The sequence below is a fragment of the Coloeus monedula genome, assembly GCF_965178545.1.
Source record: "Coloeus monedula genome assembly, chromosome: 3".
NCBI classification, from domain to species: domain Eukaryota; kingdom Metazoa; phylum Chordata; class Aves; order Passeriformes; family Corvidae; genus Coloeus; species Coloeus monedula.
In genome coordinates, this window is record NC_138783.1 from 50923544 (window position 1) to 50940175 (window position 16632).

General features: G+C 35.4%; 1 protein-coding gene across 4 annotated transcripts in view; it reads left to right on the forward strand.

Annotated features, from left to right (window-relative positions):
• NBEA (neurobeachin) overlaps positions 1-16632 on the forward strand; it is a gene marked incomplete at its 5' end in the record, with an annotated part of 466147 nt that overhangs the window by 103157 nt on the left and 346358 nt on the right. For all 4 annotated transcript variants that reach the window (XM_082279412.1, XM_082279411.1, XM_082279414.1 and 1 more), the window contains 3 exons: positions 4784-4930; positions 12195-12392; positions 12804-12937. In XM_082279412.1, coding sequence (XP_082135538.1) covers positions 4784-4930; positions 12195-12392; positions 12804-12937 — 479 coding nt within the window. The remainder of the gene's footprint in view (positions 1-4783; positions 4931-12194; positions 12393-12803; positions 12938-16632) is intronic.

The window sequence follows — 16632 nt, forward strand, 5'->3', positions numbered from 1 at the left end:
ATGCAGAAAATATTTCTCTTTCTGGCTCAAAGTTCTGGCTATGAAAGGCAGACAAAATTATTTTCTTGTGCATTGCCTTCAGCTAAATCTGTGATAGAATTTCAGAGGTACTTGATTCATCAACTTGCTATGCTTTTGTTATTTTTTATTTATAATATGATTCTCATTTCTTTCTGACTGCTATAAGGGATAAGGAAGCCTTTTTGTACTTAAGGAAATGAACTGTCTTTTGCTAAATTCTAGAGGCAAAATTGGATTTCAAAGGGAGAGTTTAAATATTACATGTTAATTAAAGCAGGAGAGCTCTGCCTTCCAAAGGTTCTTATTTCCATTTTTTGTGTTTTTTGGTAGCATTTCTGCTTGCAAGAAAAGGCTAGCCTTTCAGTTTTTGCAGAGCATGGTTTCTCCTTGGTATTATAAATATTTTCGTGGTACGTGGAATGTAATGACTGAAAAGCCAGCTGAGCTCTCAGAGGATCTGGGCTGGGTTACTGGTTATATGGTGTGGGGATCTGTAATCCTGAGTGAAAAATGCTTAGCAGGAAGAGCTGCTCCTTCTGTTTGTATTTTCTTCACTGTATTATTTTTCTACTTTCTCACACAACAAAAGTACAATCTTTTCTTAGGGTGAAATTGGTTTACCAAGCTTTAGATACTTTAATGTAAGTCTTAAATAGGTACCTTTATTTTTTTCCACTGAAGAATAGGCTAAGCTATGAAAGACACTGGTTATCATTAGCTCTCTGTTTTTTAATAGCAAGAATCTGTTTTATCAATAGTAGGAAGTAGAATAGAAAGTTCGAGAAAATCAGGAAAGCTGTATGAATGCAAATGTATAAAATACATAAAAGGGAAATAGGGGGGACTGTGTACATAGGCTTCTTACTATTTTGCTTTATCTAGGAAGAGAAGCTCTTGTTTTGACTCTGTTAGAACTTTCTTGTTTCATACAAAGTTTGAGTTGTTAGAAGCATTCCCTTGAAAAATCTTGAGCAATTATCCAGCTTATTTGTTAACGTCTACCTTCATACCCTACACCTGGATATAACTTTAGTCTCCTGCAAAATGACAAGAAAATACCTGACCATAATAGGTTTGATGGAAAGAAAACATTATGTAGGTCAGCCAGTCATTCTTCTTTCTTTACATCCCATGTTGGGCCTAAGTATTTATGTAGTTTACACTGAGAGATTTAAAAGTACAAGTTGCGAAAACTGTGAAAAGAGAAAAGGTCAGGAGCTGTGCATTGTTGACTAAGTGCATCTGACTTTTCAGTCTTTTCTTATGGAAGAACATTGTGAAATAATCAAGATTTAGAGTTAAAAACACTAAGTATACTTAGTGACAAGATTTTTCATTTGCTCACTCTGTCAAATCTACTACTAAACAATAAGCATTATGATTAAACATATTTCTAGACTAGTAAAACATTCATTACATTTACATTCTTGAGTTCAACATTAAGGGACTTAATTGAATATAATTTTTTTAAGCATAGGTTTTGTCTTGGTAGAGATTGGGAATTTATTTTATTTTTTCCCAGACTGATTTTGCATTACCATTCTCTAATATTTTTATGAGGGCTTTTACAATATCTGAAATTCACCTCTTGTACCCAAGCAAGACCTGAAAAATACCTCAGTCTACAATTTTCGTATGTAGCCTGGGAGACATGGAAGTAAAGATAGAGGTGGCAAAAACAGTAGGAGTAAAAAAAAAAAAAAAAGCTTATTTATTTTTAAATTTTTAATTATTTTTTCTTGTATTTCTTATAATTCATTCTTATTAATACAAGGCCATGAAGTTACTGGGTTCTTAACTATTTCTGTAACATGGCCAGGCAGATATAGGATATTACAAGATGTACGCATTACAGCTTCAGATCTGCATTCTTCACAAATATATGTTGTCTTAAGAGATATGTTTTCATTTTATTGAGCCTCCATGTATTAAATATTTGCAGTATTTTTCACCCAAATTTTAGAGGTAAGATACAAATTTGGATGAAAAAGGGGAAAGGGATTATAAACTTCTTTGTATAGCTATTTCTAATTTGAATGCTGCTGATACACTGTTTTCATAGAGCCATTTTTATCTCCAAATTCATTATTGCTATGTAATGAAATATAAAAACAATAGCAATGCCAATATTTATTGTTACATTCTAGCTACAACATACTGTAGCTAGTAATAAAGGACTTATTTATCTTATCTTCCAAGAGGTAAATATAGCTAGGTGTAACATAATCAAATGTGTGCAGCCACAAGCTACTCAGCAGTCAGGATCAGCTTCATTTGCCTTATAGAACAGGTGAGAACATTAAGAACACCTGTTCTTAATTATTTATATCAAATGAACTTTGAGATAGAAGTTAAATTGAAGAATTTGACAATTGCAGCAATATTTGACTATTGTATGATTAGGAATTTTCTCCAGTTATGGGAAGTGACAGAAGAAACATAAAACTTCTCTTCAAGGTGTAGAGTATGGGGATATGGAAGTTTGGTGGAAGATTTTATTCAGATAGTTGGATGAAAATGAATTGATGACGTCTTGACATCTTTCACAGAACTTTGCATTCCCATTGTAGAATAAGGAACTTGTAGAAGGATCTAAAAAAGTTTATTTAAGTGATGAAAAGCCAACATTTTGATAACATCAGTAGCACTTGTACTGCATTTGAAAAAGGGCTTGTAACTATCAAGACTATTAAGGATAAAGTTTAGTCCTTAAATAACAAGGTCCATAAGTTCCAAGAGTTTAATTTTTTTATATAAATAAGATATGAGGTTTTGGGCCAAGTAAAGTAGATCTGTCAAGCACTTAATCTTGGAGTTGTTAATGACATACTACCAGGGATGTACAAAAATAGGCAAGCAAACTTGGTGTCTGACAGGTTTAAAACTGTGGAAATGTGAGATAGTTGGAGGAAGAACAGATGAGCTATGAGTATTGGGTGATGATTTCTAAATAAATAAATAAATTAATAAATCAGGTTTACAGATTACTTGGCATCTGGAACAGAAGTGGATAAAATTACCAGGAAATCAGGAGTTAGCCCTCCCCTCCAATTAAAAATAATGGAAGCACCAAATCAAGAATGAAGTGCCAGAAATGAGAAAGTGTAAACTGGGAAGAATGAAAAAAGACAGAACAGGAAATTACTACAGGCTAACAAACTTAGAACTTAACTATGATTAGAACTCAGAATCTGTTGAGAGCTACAATAGCTGTTATAAAATTAAAGATTACTAGAGGAATCCAGGAGAATACCCTTATAATATGCAGGAATGTAGTCTCAGAATATTTAAGTATCAACTAGGAAAAAAGTGGTATCAGTAGCTCAGACAAATTCCTCAAATAACCATTGAAAATGGCAATTGCTCAACATTAATTGACGTAACACTTTCTGACAGTAATAGCAAGAGTGTAAGGAAAGCCTCCAAGGTTACGTAGGACTTGAAGAAAGTAACTGAAAATTTTTATAAAATTTTGCCATTAGGTTTACCAGGGGTCAAAGGGGTCTGATTAACCCATCTTTTGCACTGTACTTAGTGCATACAACTTTATTAATCAATTTTAGTGTAGGGTTTTTGCCAAAAGTTTTTTAATTTTGTCAAAAACATTGCTTAAAAAATAGAAATTCTAAGGAAAACAAAATTAAGATAGGTAAATCAAAGGAGGATAAATCAAGGATAAAATCCTGGCTACTTCTTCTCACCTGTTCTTAAAGCTGACCTCTAGATCTTTGTCTCTCCCTACACCTGAGTCCCCTTTTCCTTGTTAATAGCCTATCCACCTAGACCAGTTGTTGTACCAGCTTACCATATTTGATTTCATTCTCTAGACTGACAGAAGTTTTCCTTAAGGTAAAACTCAGTAGTCAAGCCAGATGATAAAGCAGGTTTCCTAATGCAGGCTCTGCTGGTTTGCTGATTCAGATCAGAAAGTGAGATCAGAGCCTTGTTTCCATTCAATAAAGTACATTTGACTCAAGGAAGCTGAATGAATAACCTTCAAAGATCCTTGAACTTCCTCCTGTTGTCCTTTTGTGCTGTATCATGTTTTCTGGTTTCTCAGGTCTTTGTTCTAGACAGGTTTTTTGGAAGCACCTGAAAAACTTAAACAAATCCTTGCAAAATAACCACAGAAATAATTTCTAATCTGAAATAATAGGTCGTGGGCAGATAGAGAACAGCAGAAGGGAGGGATAGTTTTTGGAAGAAGGAATGGAAAAAAAACTCTTGTGAGTATAGAAGGCAGAAGAAGATTTAAGGTCAAACCAAACCATTATAGGCTGTGGTCAGAGAGAGAAACCATGCACCAGCCAAAATTAGAAAATCTGTATTTCTTTCTCTTTTTTTAATTTTTTTTTTCTGCTGGAGATGTTTACCTCTATTGCGGAAGAGTGAAAGAAGAGCGCATTTCAGCATGTGTTCTTGTGTATTAGCAGTAGGAGTTCTGAGTACAATTACAAGGAACTTCAAGTGTTTCATATTCCTAGAAGGCAATAGGGGGGATTATTTTGTACTTGAATGTACTATTCTAATTTTCTCTGTTGTATGTTGACCAATTAATAGAAAACAAATCCTAGTAGCCATTCTTATGGACCTCTAAAACAATTAATGCTACTATATTCAAAATGAAGTTGTTCACCACAGGGAAGTAATAAAAGATTGATAATGGTTGGTTTGTCTTTTTAATTACAGCCTCCCTTTATTTGTGGCTTCAGTAGCTGTGCATTAATATTATTTCATTATTAACTGCCTCTTTCTGATACAGAGCTATGATAAATGTTTTCTTGGATCTTCGGAGACTGCTGATGCAAATAGAGTGTTCTGTGGCCAGCTTGGAGCAGTATATGTATTCACTGAAGCACTCAACCCAGCACAGATTTTTGCAATACATCAGTTAGGACCTGGATATAAGGTAATACCTGATCTTAAGAAGCATAAAACTGGAAAAAGAAAATGATTGATAGATATAGTTGGAAGATATATATGCATGTGGATATTCTTCTTAGGATCACATAGATTTTTTTCATGTGATTTGTTTTCAGCAACATAAGACTATTTTGTCAAGTATCCTAACTAACCCTAATTTTTACCATCTTTTTGAAAGATGAAAGTTTTGTTCAAAGCACAGCTGAAACATGTTTGTATGTGAAATTTATCACTTTGGGTCATAATCAGATTAGAAGAATTTTGTATTTGGCGCACTGAATACCAGAGAAATAACTTTCTTCTCTACTGTTGGTATTTAAAAACCTGAGTTAAGGCAGATTGACATTCAACAAGGCAGAATAAACCAATTCTGTACAAATGCATGGTTTCAGGCAGTCCAGTTGAAGTAAAAGTTGAGCTTTTTACTCATGCTTTGTCACTAATATTGAGGGGACAGATTGGACAAATTAATGGTGCATGCATAAGCTTGGATCTCTAGTCAGAAATTAGGGCTTATAATGGCTGTGTATGGTATTATTTCATCAAGAAAAAAAACACAGATACATTGCAGAAATCTGCAGAAACTCCTTAGTGGATAATACTTGAAAATGAATCTAAGCCTAGGTAAACAATATTGCATTTCAATTTATACCATGAGTTATTCCCAAGCTTTCTTTTTTCTAATTTTTGAAATTTGTGGTTTCATCTGAAGTAGACTTTCAGTTTTTCAATATATATCTTTTACTCTGAAAATAAAAAATTTTAAAAGCCACAAGTAAAAATCAACATTTAGATTCTAATAGTATTAAGTTTGTGTGTTGAAAATGCATACACTTAATCATTTGATTAGAGCTAGCACTTGAATGGCAGGGACATTAGAAAATATCTTTCATGGTGTGTATCTATGTAGTTTAAATAATCATGTATATGTCAGGATTACTTGGAGAAGAGGAAGTCTATTGAATGTGGTTGATAGTTAAAATCTACCTTGAAACTAAAACTATTTAGTCAGTTAAGAAAAGTCCATAACCTGTGCAAACAAGGAGTATTTTATTCCAAACTTAATACTGTATTTTGTTTGGACAAATATTTCTGCAAATATTTTTTGGTCATATGAAATAAGTTAATGTAGCCTTATACTTCTTAATAATAAATGTATTAAACCTTTATGAATTTAATAAATTATTGGATTTCAGTATGCAGAAGCATGCTGAAGTCATATCAAATAGGAATAAGGCTTTCATGTGTTTCAAGAAGTGAAAATTATGTAATATTTTTTGAGTGTTGAAGGGGTCGATAAGGATATGAGCTTTCATGCTAAATGACATTTCCAGTAGTTGCTGCACTAACGCTATTACAGTTGTCAAATTGCCCTGCTTGGTTCATAGGCTTCCCTTAAACTACATTTCTGCACACCTGTAGCTTCTTAGTGATTTTTTTAAAATGTCAGATATATTTAATATTTTGGGGAAATTCTTCTTTTGTGTATCATGTTTTTAGATTTGGGTCATGTACACAGCACAGTTACTGCCCCCTTGCTCTCTGAAGGAGTTTTCTTCCTTGTCTGAAAATCAGGAAGTATATTTTACTATTTAATACCAGTTAAAAAGAACAGGCTCCCAGAGCAGTACCCTAGAAATAACAACATTAATTTCTTTGACTTTCTTATTCCCCAGAAAATTAAGGCAAAACAGAAGACTTTTTTTGACCCAGTTCCAGTGCAAGGCCTACTCACAACCAAAAAAGAAGTTATGTCTTGCAATTTAGAGATTTCAGGGCACCGACCGTAGCTTTCACTCAAAGCCTGCCTGTTTCATATCTCATTTAAGGTTACTTCTGTAAATTCTTTCCGATTCTGTGCTGATGCGAAGGTCCACCAGTTCAGAATACTTCAGTATGGTGTTTAATAGTCTAAGGGAGCCTCAACTAACACATAGCTTGTATTGCTGAATATTAGAGGTCATGTTCTTGCTCTTACCCAACTTGATGATACAAACTGGCCTTTCAGAAACTTTTCTTAAGTAGTTCACTACATGTCCTGCTCATTCTAATTGTTGGTACTGTTAGCCAGCAGGGAAAATCAACTGTTCAACTTTTCCTAAAAAGACCCTAGGTGAATTGTGAACTCCAGTTGTGCCAAACTTTTCCTCCCAAGGAAGGATTATTCAAAATAGTTGAGAATTTTTGGAAAATATCTTCATACAGATCTTTTTTCTTTCCTATGACAGCATACGGCAGTTCCTGTGATTTACAGTTCATACTTTGGTCCATTATATCTGAGGATCTGATTCTTTAGGGGAAGCAACTATTCCTCTACCTACTTTGTTCATGAGACGAGACTATGATTTTGCCTCTTATTCAGCTGCCCTCACAGTCATTCATAATGCCTCTAGGATACAATGACTGCTATTAAAAACCTTTGGAATACAGAGATATCTACCAGCATACAGGACAGTTTGCACATATCTGTGAATATGCATATATATTATGTTGCAAATTACACCAAAGCCTCAAAGTTCAGGAAAAGGGAGCCCTTGATCTACAAATAAAAATGAATCTGTTGCACTTTGTCCTATGCCTGTTCTGTGGTGCAGGTAGAAGCAACAGGTTTTAGGATTGACTGGAGAAGTCATTAAAACAAGTCTTACTTATTATGCACATCAAATAATTATATATTTATGTGTATTGTTTATATTATTTATTGCACATGACATGCTTATACAGAGTGTAGTAACATAGAAGCAGATCTTGCTCAGCATGTTCTTATGAGTGCATTTGGTTATAACCAGCATGCCCTAATATAAAAATTTGTTAGGCAAATAGATGTTTTAGTTTGAAATACTAAATTTTCACTTGTAGCAAAAGGCTTTTTTTTAAAAAAAAAGTTCCATTGTGTGAGTAGCAATATTGAAAAACTGACACTCTTAGTAGCTATTGCAAAGAAATTACTCATAATCAAATTTTTAAGGGGAGAAGAGAGGCAAATATACTGGCAATAGAACCATGTGATTTGTCTCTTCCCCATTATGTCTTCCCTAATTAATTAATAATGTATCTTTAAATTTAAAACTCTATTTAGTAGAAATATTATGATTCAGTATTTGCATTCCCAGGCTTTATTTGTAATAAAGCATGCTCAGTTTGAGCCTTGCCATTACTGAACAGGACTTTCACCTACTCCATGGACCCTTTCAGTTATTAGAGTCTGAAGAAAGAAAAAGGAAATGAGAGCAGCATCCTTGGTCTCACTGTGCTTTCTCTGCTGCCCACCCTCGTTCCCAGGCAGTAGAGAGGAAAAGCTGTCTGCTGGGATCCCGAGGGGCTGATAAACAGAATGGAGGGGCAAGGGAGGTAATGTGAGAGGAAGAGATGCATCTGATAGCATTGTTTGGTGCTGTTAATAAAAGGATGTTTCCCAAAGCCCTGTTCTAATAGCCCTGTCAAATCTGTGCCACTCCTCTTAACCGCCCCATAGGCATTTCAAAGCAAGTTATCAGATTATTCCATATATGTTATATATGTATCACATTATTCCATATGTTGCTGCATCTGAGTTTGCTCTTGATCAGTGCTGCAATATCAATCTTTTTGTCACATAAGAAGGTTGTAGTAAGAATACACTCATGCCTGCACACTCACACAGAAAATAGCATTGAAAATTTAAATTTGCTTAAACCGATTACATAGTACAAGATAATATTTTATGTATGATGCTGAACCTACAGGGGAAAAATGTAGTGAATAGTAAATCAAAAAGCCACAGTCTTGCTGCTAAAGGAAGGGGGAGAGCTGCTGGTATTTAAACAGTGTTCTTGATCAAGTACCGATTCTTTTACTGAAGAACACAGTGCTGGAGTAATTCTCATGTCTCTCTGTTCCTTCCTATTCCTGTGGGAGCAACAAACATATTTTGTTTGGATCCTGTATATATATATATTACCTTATATAGAATATGTTAAATCCAAGGCTCTGTTTTTCTCTCTTGATGCCCTCACACTCCTTGTGCCAGACCTCAGAGTTGCATTCCTTAGTGACCAGTAACTTGAGCTTATATGCACAGCAGTCTCTACTACCCTGCTGTGGATGTCTTTTCCCAAGTCCCCAGAACAGTGTGCATATACTAAATTTCTTTTCTCTTTCTGTGGATCAATGTTAGTAATAAAGGAGTATCATATATCAGAATTTGTAGCGTCTCTTTCCATTCTGTTATAATAATCTTTTGAGTAGGAAACCAGAATTTCCAATTCATGATTGCTTTTGTTAGGCTTTAATGGCAGAATGTTCCTTTAATTCTTGTTTTTTGCCCAGAAAGTGTGAGACAGTATTATGTTGATTCATAACTTATTTGTGTCTGACTTTCAAATAGTGATCTCTGATAATTTCTTGCGGAATATTAAACACTGACAACTAGGAGGTAGATTAATGCCAAAATTTGTGTATAAAACTGATTTAACGTAAGCAGTTTAGAACATTGCAAAATTTCATGGTAATGAAATGATAAGATTTTGTGTTGAAACACTTTGACATATTTAAACAGCAAAGTTATGAAAAACTGAACAGTGGAAAAAATTTATGAGTTTTGGAATCTGAAAAAGCTGAGAGGCATGAAAGAGTTTCAGGGTAATAAGTGTTTTCATGTGGTAAAATATTAAAATACAGTACATACATCATGTAGATGTCTTTGGAAATCAATGAAATCACTAAATTATTTTTCCTCTGCAGAAAGTGCACAGAGGTTTCTATGTATAGTTAAAATGCCCTCTGGGGTGAAATACATGTCACCTTCCTCAGGACAAATCTCTAATCTGTAGCAGTCATTTCCCGATAAGTGACATGTAGGCAGCCATATCAACAGAAAGCCAGCTCTCAAGTTCTAAGCATAATATTCCTTCTTTGGGAATTTCTATTTCAGAAAGTAGTGTAGCACAATAGGAACACAATTCTAGATTTAAACATTTAGTTGAGGAGTGAATAGTCACAGGGTGTTATATTGGTGTTTTTACTTTGGATTGGCTGTAGTCTGATCCTTTGGGCTGAATGAATACCACCAATTGCAGGACATTTGAGTTTCAGCCTAAAAGAAGTCTCTTTGCTTCTGAACAGCTTTGCAATATGAGCAGTCATTTAGTGAGGATCACTGGGTGTTTCCCTACAAAACAGACTCCTTACCCAAATGCAAATCACAGAATCACACAGTGGTTGAAGATGCAGGAAGCAACTGGAAGCTGGAAGTCCTCTGGTTCAACCTCCCTGCTCAAAAAGGGTTGCCTAGAGCCAGTTGCCCAGGACTATGTCCTGACAGTGTTTTAATATGTCCCAAGATAGAGACTCTATCACCTTGCTGGGCACCTTCACAGTGAAAAAGTGTTTTCTGATGTTCAGAGGGAGACTCCTTGTTCCAGTTTTGCTCATTGACTTGTGTACTGCCACTGGGCACCACTGAGAGGAGTCTGACTCTATCTTCTTTTTAACCTCCCTTCTGTTATTTATATATGAGATCCCCTCTGCTGCTTCTTTTCTGCAGGCCGGAGAGTCCCAACTCTCTCAGCCTTTCCTCATGAGAGAGATGCTTCAGTCCCTTCATGTTTTAGTGGCTATTCGTTGCACTCTCTCCAGTAAGTCCATGGCTCCCAGTGGTAGCCCAGAACTCCAGGTGTGGCCTCACCAATGCTAAGTAGAGGGGAAGCAACACCTTCCTCCACCTGTTTGCAACACCCCTCCTAATGCAGCTAAAGATATTATCCTACATTGTCCAATGGAGGTGGAACCACAGACTTGCCATTCACATGCATTTGCCCTTCCTGGTTGTGCTTTCTGTTACGGTAGCTTTGTCTTGTACCTTTTCAGCATTGCAGCCTCCCTTCTGCCGGGCATCACCAAGGATGGGACAGTGCTGGCCAACAGATGTGCTCCAAGGGTTCTGCAGCAGCTCCAGTCATGTGGCCAGTCTGTTCAGCTTATGACCCACATACAAAGGGGTGCTAGTCAGCAGACCTTATATTGCCATGTGTCAGTCACTTGAGCAGATGCACTTTCCCATTGTTTGGCTGTAATCAAGAGAATTTTTTCAGGGTTTCTAGCAGCCCTGAGAGCTCTGAAAAGGCTGCATGGGGTTTATGGGGTTACATCAATGGTAGGAACCTCTGATTTGTTTGGAAAGAGCTGATAAGTTTCCTGTGTTAATTCTAACATGGATAGCAAAAACCCCAGTTACGGTACTTTCAGTAGTTTCATGATACAGGATTTCATACTGGGGGGGGAAAGGGGAGATTTGGTAGGACCAAAGGGATAAAGAGAATTATGATCACTATATGCAGTGAGAGCAAGGGAAATGATTAATATATAACCTCAGAAATAAATTATTTTAAACTGAGTAGATATTTTAGAAATAACATTTTATAGATAGATGGATAGATATCTTCATTAAATTGTGGTCATTTCTAACAAATTTGTTTTCCTTGTATCAGTACAGCACTGTACTGTGTTACTACTAGATGTCTTTTTGCCACTGTTAAATGATTGTTGTATGCAATAGTTATATGCTAAGTAAATCTGACAATGCTTTGCAGAAAGACAGAAAGCTATTTTCTCATGCCTTATTGATTTGCCAGAAAACTTAGTTTTAGATCAGATATGAATCACGATATGTTTAAAAATAACAATTAAATTCTTCAGTCTTCCTTACAAAAGCTCTGATTTTGAGAATAATTAGTGTGAAATATGGCATTTATGATTTATTTTGGAATTTTTTTTTAGTATAAGTAGCTTGTTTATATATACTCCTGACTGTTAATGAAGCATGGTTTTTAATACTGTTCAAAAAAACCTGTTCCTTTAGTCAACATGGTATAGCATTTTATATTCTAATTTGAGTGAGTTTATATAAACTAAAATATAAGGCATTTAATTTGTTCTTTATTTTTAATGTGTTTCATGCTTAATTTTTATTTTAACATATTTATGGATACTTAGTGTGACTTTTTTAAGGTAGTTACTTCTGAAACTTGTAAACAGTGATGCAAAAAGGAGAGATAATACATAAAATACCAAATATTGCATTGATGTAATGATGTGGTGTAGAGTAAATAAGAAAATCTATCTCATTGTTCGGTAGCATTAGGCTACTTGTAAATGCAAGCAAAGTTTAGTCGTTTGTTTATTCCTTCTCAAGTCCAATGTAGTTTTTGCACATTTTGTGTCAGGGAATTTGTCTAAATTAATTACCTTGTAAAACTTTTGGTTTTTTTCAGAGTACATTCAAATTTAAATCAGAGAGTGACATTCATCTGGCTGAGCACCATAAACAAGTCCTGTATGATGGGAAACTCGCAAGTAGCATCGCTTTTACCTATAATGCGAAGGCCACCGATGCTCAGCTATGCCTTGAATCCTCACCAAAGGAGAATCCTTCCATTTTTGTACACTCCCCCCATGCTCTCATGCTTCAGGTTTGTGCTGCTAAGTTGATGTTCTGTGATTACTGTTAGCTGAACATCACAGGATTTGTGTGATAGTGTACAGAGGTTGTTGTTTTGTGTTCTGTCAGCTCGTAATATAACTTTCACTTAAACTGTTCTTTCTTTGCTCACTTTTTAAAGCAAGAAAAAAAGTATTCCATGAGAAACATAGAGCATACCATGAGGCATAGTTTTCCATGATACTGAAAATTTTCTGTTTAATGTTTGCCTTTAAATACAGTGATTATAATTGAAATATTGTAATAGAATGAAACAAAGTAATGAAGCAAAGTTTAAAAAAAGTCTGCATTCAATTTGGGGTTAAAGAGCTCCAAATTTTATTTTTAACTGTCCTTTAAAATTGAGATTAATTGTGGTTTTTCCTTTATTTTATATATTTAGGACGTGAAAGCTATTGTAACCCACTCCATTCACAGCGCAATTCATTCCATTGGAGGGATCCAGGTTCTTTTTCCTCTCTTTGCCCAGTTAGACAATCGACAGCTGCATGACAGTCAGGTGGAAACAACAGTTTGGTAAGCCTCTTTTAACCAAGATAAAAAAAAAATTAATCTTACAATATTTTTCCCCTTTTTTTGTGGGAATGTTCTATAATTTTTTCTACACTTTGCCCCTGCTTCTTTGAAAAAGTTACTATTTTTCTAAAAATAGTTTACTGTACAATATGTAAATTGTATTGATCTGATGAGAATCCCGTCTGAACTGGCATAAAACTGATATGATTAAATAATAAATTCAAATCACTCTACAGTCTTTAAGGGTAGTTTTATGACAGTTCTTCCAACTTCTGAAAGAAATCAATATGCTTTTACTTGAGAGTACAATGTTGTTTACATTCTCAAAGTGTGTGTCATTTGAATTCATATTTCATAACATTCAAAAATTAATTATACATGGTCAGAAAGTCACAGAGCTATGATCAGGTGTTTTGTGGCCATATTACAGTTGCAACAGTGACTGGGGACACCCCAAGAGAATTTTAATCTGGGACCCATGTAGTCTCTCCTCTGATACTATGGAAGACATCTCTAACTTGAAAAGCCTTCACAGATGTTAGATTAATGCTTCCACTGGAAGCCTGAAAAGGACTACCTAGGAGTCTGTCAGTACCCATGCTGACTTAGAATCATAGAATCCTTTAAGATGGAAAAGATCTCTAAGATCATGGAGTCCAACCATTAACCTAGGACTGCCAAGTCCACCACTAAACCACGCCCTTAAATGCCACATCTGCACATCTTTTAAATGCCTCCAGGGATGGTGACTCCTTGCTCAAAGCTAGCTCAACTATAGTTATTTTGCAAAGATCTCTTGCTACTTGCTTGTCAGGGCAGCCTCCTGTTCTAGAGGCAACACAGGACAGCTAAACTTCTCCAGAAAAATGTGTGGCCTAAACATTTGGGGGTAACAAATCTGAAAAGGTAATGCTGAAGAACTGGTATGGTGTTTCCCCGTAGGATTATTTGTAACCAAAGCCTGCTAGAAAGCAGTGTCTAGGGATAAGGTAAGCTGACTTTTCTATATGAGTAAAGTGATAAAATAGGTGCTTATGCAGAGCACATGGCTTATTTTCCATTCTAGAATATTCTTCTATTAATTATTCTGGATATTTCTTATTGCATTAGATAGTTCAGTTAAACATTAGTTAACTGAAAAAATAATTAAATAATACTAAAATTGCCAACAAATTTGAAAGACAGAAAAGCTGGTTGTGTACTGGCTCACGTGGAATATATATATATATATATTTTTTAAGTCTCTTTTTCAGGATGTATTTGGCATTGAAGCATTGTAAAGTAAGGGAAATAGAAAAAGAAATACTTGGTTTGAAATAAGCTTGGAAAAAAAATCCCTGTATGTTTTTATTTTCTGGCAAAGCAGAATAAAAAATTGCTTTATTCTAATTTAAGGAAGGTTATGTGTGTATGTGTTCCCACATAAGAATAAAATATATGTTAAATTCATTAATGAGCTGAATCTGTAATAGATGACAAAGCAATAACTAGATCTGTTTAAAAATGAAGAGCTAATGTAATGTAAGTTTTAGAAGTTGAGATTAAGACTAATTCTTCCCAAGTGTGTGGTCTACCCAGCGAGTAAGAACATTCATAATGTTTAATTGAAAATGTACAGAACATTTCTGGAGTTAGTTGAACTGTAAGTAGAAAAAAAATTATTCTTGAATAGGTCAATGCATTTCTTCTATAATTAGATTATATTCTAAAAAGAGATCTGTAATTAATTGTGCTATATGATTGTACAAATGCATAATACAAGAGGATGTGATCCTAACTCAAGGACATATTGAAAAAAATTTTAAGCAAATGGCTGCTTGATGAGATGTAACTTATATGTTGAATTAAAATGTTTTTTGGTGTATGTGCATTATTTTCTCATATTTTATTTAATGGGCTATAGATATCAAGAACAATAATACTGAAAGTGAAAAAGGAAGTAGACAAATAGAAGAATAAAATATTTTTGGGATCAAAGAAAGGAGGTAATGTGGAAAGAGTGCTAAACATAAGGTTCATTTGAGGAGTGGAATAAGGGAAGTGATGCACTTAATGAGTCCTTTCCTCATCCCCCCTTATTTATTAGATTATTCTTTCTCTTTATGTCAAACTGTATCTGATACTCAGTTATACCTGTCTTACCTATAAAAATATATCTACAACAGCAACAAAGGGCTGCCCCAGTTCTACTACTTTTCTGAATCCTCTTTCTCTCCTGCAAATATCAAAAACTGTTCAATAAGTTCAGGGTTCTCAATTATTTGATTTGTTGTTTGGATTTTTTTAAAATTAGAAGGGCTTTATTAACAGGACTATGAGGAACACCTTTCTTCTTAATCATCTTGATCCATATTGAATTTTAATTTTCTAAATGAATAGATTTATTGTAAATAAAATTTTAAATTATAAAGCAGGGGAATATGAATATAGCAAATTCATGGTTTAGTGGTATTCTTTGTAAATGGTCTTTATTCCTGTTATATGTATATCCCTGTGTGCCTTAGCTACATTTTCCATGAGGCCAAGTATTGAAATAACCTACAATTCTGCTTCTGGAGCGCTGTATAAATTCTTCTGCTCTTGTACACTGGAATTAAAAGAATGGAAACTGTGTTCATACCTTAAGTACGTTTTCTCAGATGAAATTATGCACCTGCTGTTCAGGAAAGTGGTCTTTTAACTGCGCTTCCAAGAGTGCTACTTTTCATCCTGATTTTCTTTACTCTGGTTTGAATAAAATAATTAGCAATTTAGGACAATAAGGCATTTAATGTCATAAAAAGAAACATAGAGTGCACTGACTCTGGATGTATCAAGTTGCCACCCAAAGCCACTCCATCGCTTCCCTGCTCAGCTGGGCAGGGGTCAGAAAATATATCAAAAGGCTTGTGGGTTGAGGTAAGGGCAAGGAGAGATCACTCACCAGTTACTGTCACAGATAAAGCAGACTCGACTTGGGGAAATTAGTTGAATTTATTGCCAATCAAATCAGAGTAGGATAATGAGAAATAAACCCAAATCTGAAAAACATCTTCCCCCTACTCCTCTCCTCTTCCTGGGTTTAACTTCACTCCTGATTTCTCTTTCTACTTTCCCAGGAAGGGAACAGGAAATAGGAGTTCTGGTCAGCTCATCACACATTGTCTCTGCCACTCCTTCCTCCTTAGGGGAAGAACTCCTCACACTCTTCCCCTGCTCCAACACGGGGTCCCTCCCACAGGAGACAGTCCTCCATGAGCTGCTCTAGCGCGGGTCCCTTCCATGGGGTGCAATCCTTCAGGATCACACTGCTGCAGTGTGGGTCCCCATGGAGTTGCAAGTCCTGCCAGCAAACCTGCTCCCACACGGGCTTCTCTCTCCATGGGGCCACAGGTCCTGCTAGAAGCCTGCTCCAACATAGGCTTCCCTCAGAGTCTCATTCTAGAAATTCATCACTGGATTTGCTAGATCGCATACATCATGCAATAAAACTTAAGAATACATCTACTGTTTATCCTACTAAATAAATACAGTGTCTATGTCCACCTTAAAGGTGATATGTACACCCAACTAGAGTTTGTAGCAAAGTAAATGTAAGCAACTTTTCAGACAGTTTTATTACTGACATTTTCACTACTGAATGCAGATAGCCCTGTTACAGAGTGTATTGCGCACCTCTTGTAAGTCAGTAAAACGGAAACATTGAATAGGGCAGC